This window comes from Corvus kubaryi, unplaced genomic scaffold, assembly GCF_017639235.1.
Source record: "Corvus kubaryi isolate FWS band 111438036 unplaced genomic scaffold, C.kubaryi_AGA036_p1.0 66, whole genome shotgun sequence".
NCBI classification, from domain to species: domain Eukaryota; kingdom Metazoa; phylum Chordata; class Aves; order Passeriformes; family Corvidae; genus Corvus; species Corvus kubaryi.
The window spans coordinates 4,264,613-4,282,121 of NW_024582054.1; the positions used below are offsets into that span (position 1 = coordinate 4,264,613).

Sequence of the window (17,509 nt, forward strand, 5' to 3'; positions counted from 1 at the left end):
ATTAAAAAAAAAGAAAAGAAATTGTGCTCACCTGCTCACCAGCCTGGGATTCCCCTATGATGAATCGATCTCCTGGGCCATCAGCAGCTGTTAAGAGGGACAACACAAATGGTAAAGGCTGAACCAAAACAAATTATGGCATTGTAAATTAAGAACAGGAGAAGAGCAAAGATGATCTACTGTTCAGTTCTGCAGTGTCATCATGACTAAGGTTATAGAAGTTCTGCAAACATTTTACTTTTTAGGTCCTTTTGAGATGTGTTTATTATTTTCAAAAACACAGGTTCTAGAGAACAGAGTATTTTTAACTGAAAAGTTCTGGGCAGTATGAGGTCATGTGAATGAAGACTAGGAGGAATTACACTAATAACAAAGATTTAAGAGTGTTCATGACAGTATTGCAATACTGAAAATTAAGAGTCAGAGGTCACTGATTTAACAAGTCTTCAGGACTTCCAATTTAGTAAATCTGCATTTTTACAGGGACAACAAAGGCACAATTACTAATGAAATTTAAACTCCTGCCTGCGTCAAAGGTTTTCAGCAAGTTGCATTAGTGGTATTATAGGCCTTACCATGGTGTAAAGCATGTATGAACAACAAGCAACTCTGCCTTTCCAAGCACAGCAGTCATGCTGCCAAGCATGCTCAAACAAACTAGGCTTGAATGATCACATATAAATATGTGTTATTATTAATTTTAAATCTGTAGCTGTCAAAAGTTGATTTCCTAGAGATGAAGTCTAATCAGTGACAACCTTTATCTTAATAACTTCTGTTTTACTTCAGGCACCCTTAATATCCACCTAGGTAACCTTGTATAGAGAATAACTGCTTTCAGGAAGGATGCCCATTCAGTCTATAATGATTTACCACATTTGTACTCATGCACTGGCTGCAGCTTTGCAGATCATTATCTATGGTACTTAGTCACGTTTGAAGACTAATAATTAACTTAACTTTAAAAGCCTATCAAACAGACTAATCTATGAGCTTTAGAGCAAACGCTAAAATAACAAAGTAGAAATGGACTCTTCAACTATTTAAGATATGCTTGAATAATGTATGTAATACTACTGAAAACAGTTATCAGACCTTCACTGAAAAAAATGCGCTTGGATGATCCAGCAAAAGAAGAGAAAGAAACCCCTAATAGCTAAATTATTTTAAACCTGATAAAATGCTACTGAATTAGATTTTATTCCCTCACTAATAATAATATGGAGACAAAGTTTATAGATGATGTACAACTGATATAAAATGAGAAAAAGACAGGGGTTTGGGCAGACATTTTATGCCACTGAAAGCTTATCTTTAACTTTGCTTAAGAAGTATCCATTAATGTAGTCAATATTATCTCTGCCTAAAAGCTTTTTTTCCTCATATCCAAAGACAACAGGTTCACAAGAACAATAAGATTAGAACAAAAACAATAGAGGAGAATAGAACTGCCTGATGAATTCAGGGCGGACCTAAATGTAAAGAAAATTATTAAAGGCATTGTCCAAAAGTCTTTGACACACAGGCTTGGGGCATCAACCCACTCTCTAGGAAGTCTGTTTCAGTGTCTGCCCACCCTCCTGGCAAAGAAATATTTCCTAATGTCAAATCTAAACCTTCCCTGGCACAGCTTTGAACCATTTCCACACATAATGTTGCTGGACAACCTGTGCCCTTCACCGCTACAGGGAGCTGTAGAGAGCCATGAGGTCACCTCTCAACCTCCTTTTCTTCAAACAAGGCAAACCCAAAGTCCTTAGCCACTCCTCATAGGACATTCCTTCCAGCCCTTTCACCAGCTTTAGTATCCTTCTCTGGATGCATTCAAATATCTCAGTGTTACTCTACTTGAATCCACCACCAAAATGAGGGTTTGTGTATTGGTTCTGACAGAAGTTGCTGTACTTCATGATCACTCTGCTCATTCTGCATGTTTACTGAAATTGTACTCGTGCTTTGCCTTACCCTGCAGCAATCAGGTTGCAAGACAGCACTGGCTTGATCCCAAGGCCCTTGTCACTCAGCATTCTACTCAGAGCTCACCCTCTTAGCTTTTCTCAGTGTTACATTACCTGTATTTCTCTGGCTACATATGCACTCCCTTGCTGCTATTACTAGTCATTTTGGTCTGCCTGTCTCTCACACACACTCATCTTGTAGACCTGAAATTTTATTTTTATATCAAATCTATGGGGAAGCTACTAGATTACATCCATTGCATGAGTCTGCAGACAGTCTATTTCATGGGCAGTTGCTTGCCATGGTTTCAGCTGCCAGTAACAAAAAAGATATTTTAATGTCCCTAGAAGAAAGTTAGCTATTGCGTACAAGTTTCAACATGGTCTTGTGATGATTCAACCACTACCAGAATTAAATCACTACTAGTATAATGTTCAATTCTGTATATTTTAAATTTCCTTCATAGATATATGAGGTGAGCATCATTGTTCTTACTTTACAAAGGGAAAAACTGCTGCACAGAGAAGCAACTGGCTCAAAATGATACAGCACCTACTGGCAACGCAGAGTATGAATTCAGGTCTCTTGGGAAACCACATTCGTTGCTTGCAATGAATAAAATCATACAACTAATTTTATTTATATATGTCAGCAGCAATATTTTTAAAGTAAGAACCTCTTCTTTTGAGATGTGTCTGTAAGAGAACATTCCGGTAAGTTTTTTGAAAATTCTCTGATGCAATCAGTATCTGTAACAATTATTATCTGTAACAAGATATGTAAGAAAATCCTCATTAAATCTACAACAGAGGAATAGAAGATGAATCTGTAATTCAGAAAAAGATGTTCTGTTATTTTCCTGAATTTTAAATGTTTCCAAGAAACACATGAGGAACAGAGATCCACATCTAGGAGCACACCTGGATGCACATTTGCTTGTGTACACATGTATCCACTTAAAAGATCTGAGCTCAGCTTTATGGCCTTCCTTCAAGACAGTTGCATTTTATATAATTGTGACCTCAGCAATGATCTGTATCAAATCTAAACCAAAATAACCCCTGATGGATCCAAACCAGATGAATTAACATGCTACAAAGTGGTAGACACTGTACTTCATGTCCACAAAGAGAGTGTTTACCTCTGACAGCGTAACCGTCTTTTACTGATGCTGGAAATGGTGGCAGATTATCTTTTGCATATACATCTTGAGCAAGGACTCGGCCCATTCCATCTAGAGAAAAAAGAAAAGACGATGCTCTGTGTCATTACAGTGAGTGAAAGGGGGAAACGAAGTTAACAACAGTGCGCTCCCAAGAGGTGAAATGTATGTGTATGGGACATAGAGATCTCTCCAGCTTTTGATTTTTGACTCTACATAAAGGAAAAAAGAATGGAGTCTGAAAGTAGTGATAAAGGATTTGTTGAAGTCTGTGCTCCTGGTTATAGTGAAATTGCTCACAATAGATTTGAATACCAAGTACCCAAACCCAAAGGTGATAGCTCTGATTAAGGATCAGACAGAAAAACAAGTATTTGTTTCTTCAGGACAATTTTTCCCCCTAACATCTCTTAAACATATGTATTTTCTTTATTTTCCTTTATTTGAATTTCTATTAAACTTCTTTTTTAAAAACTTTTAAAATGACTTTTCAAAAGTGAATCCTGTGCACAAAAGGTGAGAGGTGATGAATTGAGAATGGCAACGATGGACAAGTTTTCATAAATTGACAAAGAAGTTTTGCAATAGATTAGCTTCACCTAATCACTGAGAGCATTTCTGCTTAATGGAAGGTGAGTGCACATAAGTGACAGAATTATTTATGTAAATTTACACTGTTATAGTTCTAAATATTTTAATAGCTGTTTCAAACATACTCTTTCTCTACACTTAGCAACTATGACTGATGAGCTGTAATTTGTCTCAGCCTCCCTGTAGAGACTAATATGAATTACTTCTCCCTCAGTCAAGTGGCTGATACATTTATGGCACCAGCAAGAGCTTTTTTTTAGTATGATATAGAACAGAGTGGAAAACATGTAACTTACCCCTTGATACGGTGTGAGAGGGAAAGCAGATTTATTACATGTGTGATTAGATATACTGGGAAGGGACACATGGGTCAGAACTACTGAGATCGGCTTGATTCCAGTATGCCTAAGTAGAAGAAGGGAAGCCCTGCTCATAATAGAAGCCACTGCCCCTACGGTGCACTGTGGCACAGGAAGGCAACATCCAGCTGAAAGAATGACGGAGTGAGAGGATGCAGGATTATTTCTGCCAGGAGAATTTGCATGGATATGTACTTTAGAGATTATGATCTTTGAGATGTGCCAAAAAAGAAAAGTGCATAAAGTGTGTTTCTTATTTTACAGACAGGGAAATCAGTATGGTTCTGGATTCCCAGGGAAGGCAGAAGAGCTAGTGCCACACACTAAATGGACAGGTTTTGTTAAAAAGTGCACCTACTCGATTTGAAAATGTTCAGCTCCAATGAAGTGGTATTATAATGAAAATTATATTTTGCTTATTAACTCAAAGGGATTTAGTTAGCAATTAATTATCATAACTACAACATCATTGTACTCATATCCATATGTATCAACTTTGAGCCTGAAGTCAATATTCATGCTGCATTGCTGAAATAACCATTGCCATGAAAATGCTGCTGAAACCCATTAAAGCAACTAGAAAAGCACTTTTGTGATGGCCATTAATTCACCCGTGCAAACCTGTGTATCAGTGCCTGTGATACACAATACAGAAGTCATTAGAAAGCTCACAAAAGCTTGTACACTTATACTGAGTAAAGGAATGCAGACACATACATTTAAATTATAGCACAGAAAAGGCAGCTATCAAAGGCCTAGTAAAAACATCCTTTGTTCACAGATACATAGAATCTCATACAAAAGTGATACTTCTAATTTTAGCAGGCAAGTTGTGCCTTCCTTCTGCTTTGTGTCTGCATGCAAAATCACACCAATTAGAGCAAAGTTGAACAGTATGTTCTTGGCATACTGCCATGCAATATTTGAAAGGAATAAATGGCTAGCCAGTAATGGGAATGAGTTTCATTATAAGAAGAAAAAGGTAAGAATTGTTTGTTGAAGTAGCCTTAGGCATTTAAAATGAAGCAAGTCAGCAACTAGAGGACAATCTTGAGTACCTTTATACTCTCTCTTATTTAAGAAATTATCCTAAAAATACAGTTTGACCTTATTTTGATTAATTGTAATTCAGAAAGATGTTCTGAATTATTTTAATGTCATCAAACTGTCCCTTGTGAAGCTCACAGCCTTCTAACACAAAATGGAAAATTATTAAAGTCACTTTTCAAATGTGGGTATTTGCTAAGCTTAGGTGGTGAAACTGGTACAGTTCTGTGAAGAACTTTGATTTCTCTGGGGCACAGCAATAAGGCAGATCTTGTACTAGGAGGTGATGGATTTTGTAAATATTGCCCTGGTAGCACTTCAGCATGACATGAAAAGTCAATGCTATCAAAACATTCACTTAGGCTCTTGGACTAGACCAAAATAAATGTGCTGTTCTCGGGCTTCAGCCCATAAAATGTAGATTGCTTCTGCATTACAATTTTATTATCAATTAAACCGCTGCCTCTTCTTAGTTTCAGAAGAATAATCATAATCATGTTGTCTAAAAACTTAACCTTATGTGCCCACAGAGCTATATTCAGGTAACCTCATTTATTTGGAATAAAAGGCTAATTGGGGGCTTCATGCAAGATATCGATGATGGCAGGTGAGAACCATGCTTCAGATGCTTTTGGTTTATGACATTTCTGTTTTTTAAATATGAAAGAGGTTAAATAACCTATACAGTCACTGAGCAACACACCAGCATGAAAGACATGTTTCAAAAGATAACTTTAATAATCCTCTCCCTCATGTTAGGAGAGAATAGATAGATCTGTGATACAGTATACCTTGACTTAATCAAGAATAAAATCAGGACTGTACTGGGTATCTGTACAGAATAACATTCAGCAGCTTTATTTATCAGGATGAATGCTATGAAATATGTTTAGTAGTGTAACTAAATCAGGTTAAATTAATTAGGCAATTAGCACTCCTAGAATTTTACACATTCCACTTTCCTTAGGGAGAAACTGTACTCCTGAAAGATAGTTTTCAGAAGCTCAGTGTTAAATCAAGACACAAACTCACAAAGAAAACAGACACAGCACGATAGTGCTTTTCTGAATCCAGTTTCAGACCTCCAGGACTACTTCTTATTATTTTCTGAAATTAGATGTATGTGAACAGAAAAATAAATAAACCTGTAGCTACATGAAAAACTGGTTTTTAATGAATTGCATTCTTCAAAATTAACATCTTTTATCAAACACATACATGTGCACACACACACATATGCCTATACAAAACAATCCTATGTATGTCTATAACATTATGATGATCACTTCAGAAGTTCTGAAAGTGCATTTCCATCTTGATATTTGTATCTGTAGATTAAGAGAATTGAATTTGCAGTATCGCAGACACAGACATGTCCTTAAGGCTGTCTCTTATAGGCTCAATCCTGAAATTTCATACTACATACTTGGAAATCTTACAGTGCTAAAATAAGTGTATACTACTTTAAAAATAAATTGCAAGACAAAATTTTGCACTACAGTGCAAAAATATGAAGGAATTGTTGGTACAATTATGTGAACATTAAATCAAGAATCTGTCTCTATTAATGTTACCATGGATCTAACACTTGTGTTTTGGGTGAGAGGGAAGAGAGTCAAAACTATGGTGACTCAGCAGACTCAGTTCATTATTTTTGAAAGAATAAGAGTGCCAGGAATAACAATACATATGTTCTGGAATTAGAATCAAAACTTCTTTTATGCAAAGAAGAATCATAATCCTGCAGTACCATAACTGTATCTGACATACCAAAATAAATATATGATGTGCTTATTTTTCAGGGAGGCAGATGCCAGTCTTTCATCCTTTATTTCAGGAATTCAGTGTTGCATACATAGCATTTATTTGGACTGAATGTACCCAACCCTGCAGCTCATCATATTGTTCACAAAGGGCTGTCTTAGCGAAGACATTTAACTGACAGCTACCCAAAAAGGCACAATAGTTATGCTTAGGCATTTATGCCTTAATGCCTTCTTCTAATCTGCACACCATTATGAAAGTGCAGGGTGTATTATGCATATTCCTTGTTGATCCAGTATTGGTGCTGTTCTGAATGGAGGATATGGAGCATCTTCTCAGAAACTGTGCTGCCAAGGCACAGGGGAGCACTGAACTCTGCTTGGAGTCACTAAATGCACAAGTGTGATATTACATATAGTCTGCTAAATCGGTATGTCAGTATGAAGACATCTTGAAGGCTTCTGGTAGCACAAAGATTTGGCAAAGAGCATGAAAACTTTGAAATTCCAAGCCAGAAGACAGAATATTCCATTCAGAAACCATTGATATCTCTCTGCTGTCTGTAGCACACCAATGTCCTAAATGTTTTTGCCTCTTGAGGTTTACAGTTCCACAATCTCTTTGCTCACCACCTTACTTTTGGACAATCTGGAAGAACCCCTGGAGGAGGTTTCTGCTTCCCTACCTACTTTAGGTTCACTTTTCAGCGTATTTCCTGTCATAGTTTTGTTATGTATCAAGAACAATCTCCCAGATAATGCCTAGCCTTGATGCTCACGAAGAATCCAACTTAAAATACCTCTGTAATTGATGATTTCTGTTCCAAGCACTGGGGTCATCTCCAGAACTGTGATGAAGGCCTTGTCCATAGATGTCAATGGGAATGGAGACATGCGATGTCTTCTCGCTACCTTGGTAATGTCAACAGCACTGTGACCTGCAATGAGAAAGAAGCAAGTTTATGTGTGCTACAATGAGCAGATTCAGGTAGTGATGTTCATTTAAACGATTTTACTGAAACTAATATGGCACTTTGGAGCAAATTAAATTAGTTAGTTATCACTACTGAGCTTTCATGTCAGACACTGTATTCAACTAGAATCAAGAGAGTGTATATTCTTATTTATAATCAAGAACATACCAGAAGTCTTGATGAACATGAAAAGATTGGTTAATCTAAACTAGAAACCCTTCAAGGTGATGCAGTATTTTACACTGATGATGATACTCTGAGACTAACTCAGTTCTATGAACCCAGGACAATTCACTCCATTCTGTTCTGCACAAACATCTCAACATGCTCTGTGCCATACACAGATAAAGCGTGCCAGTGAACCTACAATCCAAGAGTGAGATGGGAGTCAAAAGGTTCAAAAGGAAGATAGAGCACAATTAAACCACTGGGCAGTCAAGACAGCAGACAGTGTCTCCGGCTAGTGGGCATCCTACCAATTGACAAGATTTTGTTGTCACCATAGCAAAGTGTTGTTTAAATGTATGATTAGAGTGAAGGCAGTAGGACAACTTAAGGAAAGCTTACTTTTCCCAAGTGTGAGGGACAGGTAGGGAGAAAATATGACAGAAGTTGTTTGAAAATGAAGCCAACAGCATGTTTGAATCCATGATACTTACTGAGAGATTAAACAAGGGGACAACAAGCTTTGAAGGATTTTGAAAGTGAAGATAAGCAACTGAAGAGAGAACTATTGCAGGAATACATAAACAAGAGTAACAGATAAAAACCAAAAGATGAAGACAATTACAACTGCAGAGTATCTTGAAAGGATTTACCTAGAACAAGAAGGTATTTATGAGAGCCAAAGTAGATGATGTTCTATATGTGATATGTAATGATATTCCTAAGTAACACAATACAGAAAGCATTAACAAATAATAGAAACTAATTTTTATTGACATGATTTTGCTTTGCAGTCACTACATAAATATCTAATTTGTTGTTGCACATCTGCCTCCAGATTCTGCAAAAAAACCAGATTATTGCTTTAAGTGTAGTCTTCTAATTAAAAGTAAGTAAAAAATAGCACAACAATCATGGAGTCTAAGTCCTTCCTTCAGAAGACAAGGCTTCTTAATTAATCTGTATATAAAAAACTTGTTCAGCACTAACACATGCTTGCCTTTTTATGTGAGAGATTGTTCACTAATTATTTTTGCTATTAACACAGTAACTATCTTTCAGAGGAAGAAGTAGAGACAAGTAAAACTGCCCACCTAATTCTTCCAGGAATGATTCTGGAAGAAATTTTTTGAACAATCTCTTTGTGCGTATTTAGAAGGTAACAGGATGATAAAAGCAGGCACTGTGAATCTGTCAAGCACAAATAATTTTTAATTGACTTAATTCCTTTCCTTAAGATAGCAGTTGACATTCTGAGGAAGAGAGAAACAACTGATGAGACATTTTCTAACTACATTAAGACTTTGTGCACTCTTAAACCTAGCTTTCTCATAAGCAAACTAGGGAGAAATGATCCAAACTAAACTATTTTAAGAGGAAAGTGTAACTAATGGAAAAACTGCATTCCTGGTTTTAACAACAGGGATCTCTTTAGCAAGCTTACATTTCCAGTTATTATGCCTGTTTTTTGTTAACAACACAATTAAAGAGGAAAACGAAAGCATTTGTGAAATACAAACTTCCCATACCCACCTCTGCATAGAGAAACCCTGCTTTAGCAGCACTGTCATTCCTGCAGGCCCAGCAGATTCCACACAATATATGCAAAAATCATTTTCCTGATGTTTTGTTTTAAGTTGGAAAATATGAAGGAAGATGCTAAGAAAAAATATATCACAGCAATGAAAGCTGAGGGAATTGTGTGGCAGTAAACAACCTTTATGGTATTGCCACTAGCTGTTTTTACTGCTACTACCAGTAGTTTCACTGTCACTTAAAACTCAGTTAGCTACTTCAAAAACTCACATTTCTCCTCTTCAACCCTTAAAAAGTGACAGAATTCACTGTTTTGAATGCTTTGAATGGTCCCCAGAGAACAACCTTCAGATTCGCAAGTCTGTCCCTAATGCAAGTCATTTGCTTAAGACTAAGGTTCTGTTAAAATCTTCTGAGAAATACATTCTCCAACATAGATTTTTTGGAAAATAGATAAAATTCCCTAAATTCTGACATCTTTTTTCCAACACCAAAAGTAACACTCATTGTTTCTGCAAGAAAAGCCAAGAAAATAGAGGCCCTTTAGGTTAACACTAGCATGAATAACCTTAATGAAGAAAGAAAGATGCTGGTGCAACTACTAACCTCTCTCTCTCCTATTTCTTCCTACAAACAAATGCTAACTCTTCTATTAGAGGTATCACATGTTTAAACAGACCCAGAGATAAACAATGACTTTTTTTAAGTTCTAAAATTACTGAATGGTACTTTAATTACAAGCAAATGACATTAAACAACTCCTCAGACTTTACCAAGTTATCTTTCACTAATGTGAAATGTCAGATAGCTCTAAAAATAACTACTTACATTAAGCTGCATTTTGTATGACAAAATAATCCTCTGGCTTTGAAGCAGCTAATTCAATTGGTTGCATAAGGTAGAAAATTCTTGACAGCCTTCTCTTTTATCACCAAAACAACTTCCTATTCCTGTCATTATACATATATATATACACACACAGGGTGGATCAAATTTTAGACTAGAAAAGACTCCCACAACACAAAGAAAAAGAATTGCGCAAATTAAACAACACATCACTTGGATCAAATGTCAATTCTTAACCTTTGCATTTTTTTGTTTGGTTCTATGTAATCCAACATTCAAATTCATGTTCAAGTATGAAAAAAAAAAAAAAGTATATTTAATTTGAGAACTTCCATTTTCATTGTCTTGGAGTGTTAATTCTTGCCCATAAAACCTGCACACACATGATCATTTACAACAAAACCTCACAAACAACACAGACCTCCACGTCATTAAAAAAACAACTTGGAAGAATAAATTACAGGGTGATTCTCCATTGATACATGAACACTATGAGCTATTTCCAGTTTTACCTTTGGACTGGATTTCACTGCCTTAAGTTATTAAATTTCTTCTGCAAACCCACTTAGTCCCACTTCTGATCTGACTATCACTTGCTGTCTTCTGAGAAGTCTTAGTTTCTCAACAGAGGTAGAAAGTTTCTGTACTTACTTGCTCTGAGGATGTTCTCTTTGCTGCTGCACCTAGACTGGACCTGCAGAGAGAGCACAGAGTCTATGAGCTACAGAAGTTAACAAGAATGCAAAATACAGAGATAAAATGGGCAAGCTCCTGGGATCTAAGACAGAGGCTATACATATTTTCAGCAACATTCTTACATATTTTGCATGAGGTAAGTATATTTAAGCAGAAGGGTAGTAAGCTGATGGTCAGAATCTGATACAAGCAATTTGATTCCACACCCCTCCCATAAGAAACAAGATGGCCTAAGGACAGTAGGAGAGAAAAATCAAATAACAGTGCTTAAAATTACGTGTTAAGCATCAGTTTTCAACAGAAAACCCACATTTTCTTACACAGTTGTAATTACAGTAGCTCTGAATCTAGGTCCTATTTGATGATTAGACAGAATACTAACATAACTATATGACCGGATTGAAAATTCTACTGTTGCTATTTTCAGGCATTGTAGAGAGTTTAAAATATTCGGTTTCAATTGTGTTGATTCTGAAGATGTTTAATATGAATTTTTCACAATTGTATAAGCAACTCACAATTGTATAAATGGCTCCTGGCTGGAGCCAGATAAATTTACTCAGCTGTTCCTATTTGGTTAAAAGAAATGCTATGTTCAGTATGAATTTTATAGTGGAATTCTACTTTAAAAAGTAACTGTGTGAGAATGACATGGTTTCTCAACAAATCCTCTTCCTTGATGCTTAGCTGACACTGTGCTATTCCAGATAGATTAGTCTGGCTACAGGGAAATTGGACAATTCACATTGATCTAATATTCTAGTAACACTGGATATTTACAATTCTGTTTACCATGCAGATTTAAAAAAGAATTGTTTTTTTAAAGAGTATCAGCCCTGTAAACACAACACACTTCAGATTTTATCTATACTGAAGCATCAATTCCTGTTAATTCTTCTCAGGTTTGGAAAGATAGCACCATGTATAATAACCCTGAAGTTGCAAGTTTTCAGATGGATTCTACTGCCAGGCCAGCTGACTGAACTAGCAGCACTTGAATAAAAAGCATTTTGTGTGGACAAAACCCCAGCTAAAGTAAACTTCACAGGAAGACAAACCTCTGAGATTGTAAGAATTGAATCCTTCTCTTTTTGACTTTTTTGACAAAGGTATTTTAAATTTCAATGAGAACACTAATAAAGTAAAACTGTGGACACGTAATGAAAGAAGTGGAATAGCACAGGTGATGCTGAGGGTGTAATTTCCCAGCAGAACATTTGTCTCTGCTGCAAAAGCAAAGGAGTGAATCCAGTTATCTTTCAGACCTCACTTTGAACTTGCAGTTACAGAAAAATTGCCTAGAAAGTGAATATGTATGATGTAACAACTGATGAAGAACGGTAAATGCCCAATCCCTCAAAAGCTGTCTTCAGAAAGGAACAACCATTTAAGGCTGAAATGAACTGTGCCCCAGCTTCTAAACCTCTTTCTTCTGTTCCACAGCAGCTTGCCCCAAATAGATATTCACATAAAAAAACTGGATTCTACAGCGCAACACGGTCTACTTATTGTAATGGAATAACTTATGGAAAGTAATGTTGCAACTTAGAGTGGGTTATGGTGTCCTTCCCTGAAAAAAACTCTTGTTTAACAAAAACAAACAGAAAAAACCCCACACCCTCCCTCCTTCCCACCAAAACTACTATACAAGAAAACTGCAAACAAAATATTAATGATGCCCAAATTTGGCCCAGAGTTGTTTTACCAGATTTCAAAGGCATAAAATGAACTCTCTTTGGAAGAAGTGAATATTTAACTATAATTTACCAAAGAACAATTCTGGACCAAAAAGGTGATATAATGGTAGGAAAGAAAACACAAAAGAAAGAGAAGCACAGTTTGAGAGGGAGAGAGAAGCAGGATGGATGTTGCAAGGCAGAAGATGGTGTATGCAAAAGGAGACATGGGCCTATGTGTGTAAGGCTACTGTTTAAAATGGAAGAGGCTCTCTTATTTCTCACTGAAAAACATGAAAAGAGAAAATGAGGAATGGACCTGCTGCAAAATAACCAAGCGATTCAGCAAACTGTGGAATGAAATACAGTGAAATAACATAGTCCTAAAGAAAAAGGCAAAAAACCAAAAATACAAAACACAAACATTGGAAACGATCTACTAAAACAAACCAAGTAAAATATGTGATCCAAAGGACACAGATAAAAGCTACTAGAGAAGGAGGAAAAATGTTAGCAGACAAAGACAGTGCTAAAGAAGTAAAATGGAAGTCAAGAGAGAGTCTTTCAACAAAGTGGAGGAACAGAAGGAGCCCAAACCCATAGCGCAAAGCAATGTTTGCGAATGGAAAATAGCTCCTTTGAGCAGTAATAGTTACTCTCGAGTTGTAGCCTCTATTCCTCCTCAGTTCATCTTTAAGCCCTTCCAACCTATAGTGGAGCTAGTGTATGGACAAAAACAAGAGATTTATAATGAACAGAGCAGCTGAGATTTGCAGATCAAATCTTGCAATATAAAAAACGTGCTGACAAAGTTTTGCTCTTAAAATGTCCAAATGACAATGGTAACAAAAGACAGCTGGCTTCACATACAGCCTCTTACAGGTCATTTTTTTAATTCTGTGCACACAGAGGACTTCATATTTACTTTTTGATTTCTTACACCCAGCCTAAAGTTTCCATGTTATCACTCACCTGATGGGCAACATATGCAGTATGAGAAATAATTTGCTTCCCACAAATTTTAAAAGCAGCTGTGGAAGAGGAATCCATGATAATAAAATAAAGGCTTGATCAGCCAGACTTGATTGTTTCCCAACCTATGCTCACAGCTGCAGAATACAAACCATGTTTTAACATAACTGACATCAAAATTAGTTATTACATAATACTTCTCTTTAATATGAATTGCACATTCTTATCCTAAATGTTATTTTTAATCAAAACTCCAGTAAACTGATTTTGAATAAAACCCACCAGTTTCCTAACACATACAGTTTTGGCAGCAATGGAGCTTTTTATAAATGGGGTCATGTGCTTTAAGTGCCTTTTATCATATTCAATATTTGTGTGTTTTACTACTTTGTTATTTGTGACATTTACAGGAAATCTATATTGTTTTCACAGCTATTGTTAAGTGAAGAATCCATACTACATTGCATATAGTACCATGAATGACTGGGGAGAGTTATTATTAGTAGTATTTACTATAATTCTTCTCATTCACAGGTAGTTACAGAAATAACAACCTATGGCTGTCTTTTCTTTCACAGGGAAAGTATAGATTTATTGTTTGTCCATGCTACAGCCTCTTGGCTCCCAATCTATCTTGGTAGAAGATACACTGGGCTACCAGCCAGTACCATTCCCCTGCATAGTTCAGACAAAATAGAACCAAACCCAAAGCATTCAGTTCACATTACTCTGTATTTTAAGCAAACTGGATTTTATGTTCTTGAAGATGTAACTTCATCACGCCGGAATGCAGAGTAAGCTTTCCCCCACAGGCTGAAGTAGTAAATAGAATGTGAAATAAAGTACTCAAAAATAAATAAAGGGAATGGTAAAAATAAAGAGTTGTGCTGACAGCTTCTATCTATCAGTCATGATTGGTCTGAAAAAAAAACCCCAGTGGCTTGGCTAAATTGGATTAATTTAAATTTACATAATATGTTTTGCTGCAAATAAAAATCAGTCTAAAATTTTTTTTACAAGAAAAATAGAAAAAGACATAAAGAAAAGTTCATGCTACAAGTGAAGAATTTATGTGAAAAATAATGAAAAAAGAAAACTGAGAAACCCTTTAACACTTTACCATGACTGTTAGGAATTGTTAGAGAAATTACTTACCTTTTTAAAGTCATAACAAGATTAGCACAGTGTATTAAGTCAGCTCTTCATTATGGGAGGTACAATTAAAAGCCATTGGTTATAATAAAACAAATTGCTAGACAAAGATGAAGAGTTTCCAGCCCAATATGAAAAGCTAACTCTTACGGGAGTACATTTTAACTCAATATTACAACATGAAGAACAATTCAGAACAATGACATCAAAACATGAGTTACCATCAACAGAAAGTTCCCATTTTTCAGGAACGCAGTGCCTGTAGGAGGCTGACCCCATAACCTTTAGCACTTATGGGAAAGCACATTGCTCCACTCTGAGGAAAGCATGCAAAATGTGGAACCACCAGCAGAAACCCAAACATACGCAGACACAGAGGACTAAGGTACAGCAGAGGGAATGAGTTCGCCAAGCTGTAATGAAGGAAGCAGGGTAAGCAAAGCACAGCAGCTGTTAACAATTTCAGAACTGTATTCCTCTCACTCTCCTGAACACCAGGCAGGCCTGTTCATGAGGTATTGGACTACTGCACTTTCTGCTGGTGAGAAAGTACGTAACTCATACAGCCTTTCCTTGAAACTTCAGCTTTATGAAGACAACTTATCTGCAATGATGTGGGAAAGTATGCTGCTGCTGCTTTTTTTCTGCATGTGATTTATTAGTGATTACATGACCTGAGTTCTGTACAATATATACAGTGCACACACCATTTGAATGGTCTCTGAAATATTTGCCTGCTTTAAATAGATTTCAAATCATATGTTATCTGATTTATAACTGAGGGGTTTGCAGTGTGTCTTCTGCCTAAAATACTTTTTATCCTCTAAGAGTGGATAAATTATTCAGTGCCTCTAAATAAACAAATAAGAAAAAACTAAACAATGAATAACAATGTCTCAAGCTTCTCTGATAATACTTTAAAAACTGATTTCAGCATGTTATTCTAAGCAATGTCCAAAAGGTTAAACTGGGAGCAAATAAAAAAATGCAATGAAATACACTGTTGATTTCATTAAAAAACTTGGGTTAAATCTAACCTGAAGAACAGAGAGAATAGCTTTGACTGAATTAATATAGAATATAAAAATGAAGTTGCTAAAAAAACATTCACAAGTATGGCTTGGGTTGGAAGGGACCTTAAAGATCCTCCAGTTAAAAAAAAAAATAAGTGCATCTGGAATTGTGTACTTTAGAAAACATTCAGTAAAGTATGTGAGGATTAAATAATCCTATTACAACATGCAATCTTCCTATTTCAGGAATCGATTCTTATTCAAACAACACTTTTACACTGAGCTGAACACACATGGTCATAAGAGAATGCTTTATGGCCATCTGAATCAGGACTAAAATCAATTCAAAACAACAGAATAATTTTTTGTTATTATACTGAGACCACTTCTGAAATGGAAAGAAAAGTGAGCATGAGGAATTTGATAGCAGCAGACATTACTCATTAACACAATTTTTAAAACAAGCACTACTGATGGTGGGATTCAGCTCACCAAAATTTAAATACAAAAAATAAATAATGTGGTATTCCACACAAGAAATCACTCATTTGGAGTCAGTGGGAAGAAATAAACAGAAAATTAATTGAAGCCAAAGTCACTTTAGGAGCAGATTTTTACAACTTATCAAGTGTTATGCTTGGTAGACTGGACATGAACAAAAGTCAATTTTAAATCTTGAATATGTCACTGTCTTCATACATATATTACTGAGCTCTCTTTTCTGAGTTTTTTTTTAATCACCTACACTTTACATACAGATTTATTTAATTTTGATAACTGTTTCCCAGTAGACTACGAACACACATATGTAATTCTCTGGCCAGATTATTGTTCAATCTAACCACTATTCAAACAGGACAGTGGAAGTGGTTTGATGAATACACCATAGAAACATAAGGGCTGAGTTGGTTCCTTTTACAGGAGCAGTATTAAAAAAAAAAGGTATTATCCAATATTTCAAACAATACAGAATGAAAAGGCAAAGGGCAGTTTTCTGGGATTAGTCACCTCTCAACAGAAACTGACATTGTCCATTGGAGAGGTAAAATCAACACATTTATTTCTAGAAGAGGATTCAATGAAATCTTACACACCAACTAAAACTGCGAGCTGAACACCTCACAATGAGAAAATAGCAGTAACTATGATATATACAGCAAAAAAAGGAGACAAAATAGCAAACCACAGTCAGCTAACAGGAAAGCAAACTGGCTACTACGAACTGGCACTATAGGCTTCATAGTTGAGAATTAATAGAGGAAAGAGGGATTTCTTCTCTTCAGAGTAATTTTAATGAAATGTTTACTTTTGTATGAGAAAAAAATACAAGCTGCATTTTGTGTTTTTAGGAGTAGGGGACAGCATACAGATAATGCTGTATGAGTAGCACTAGAAAGATGGCACGTTTCTGTGATATTTCAGGGGCGGTTCAAGATCATACTGCTTTTTGTTCAGAGAAGCTGCATTAATTATAATACCCAAATATGAAGAGATCAAGTATCTTGTATAAGCTAAAGCCCATATTAAATCAAGTCATAAACATTTGTGCATTGTCCTGGGTTGCAGTGTATTCTATTACCATCCCCATCAGCTGTTAA

General features: G+C 36.0%; 1 protein-coding gene across 32 annotated transcripts in view; it reads right to left on the reverse strand.

Annotated features, from left to right (window-relative positions):
* GPHN (gephyrin) overlaps positions 1-17,509 on the reverse strand; it is a 282,202-nt gene that overhangs the window by 40,035 nt on the left and 224,658 nt on the right. For 17 of the 32 annotated variants that reach the window (XM_042047195.1, XM_042047218.1, XM_042047205.1 and 14 more), the window contains 5 exons: positions 13,431-13,493; positions 11,054-11,096; positions 7,682-7,819; positions 3,101-3,193; positions 32-87 (listed from right to left, as the gene is read on the reverse strand). In XM_042047195.1, coding sequence (XP_041903129.1) covers positions 32-87; positions 3,101-3,193; positions 7,682-7,819; positions 11,054-11,096; positions 13,431-13,493 — 393 coding nt within the window. The remainder of the gene's footprint in view (positions 1-31; positions 88-3,100; positions 3,194-7,681; positions 7,820-11,053; positions 11,097-13,430; positions 13,494-17,509) is intronic. The other 15 variants (XM_042047216.1, XM_042047214.1, XM_042047212.1 and 12 more) reach the window with 1 other exon arrangement.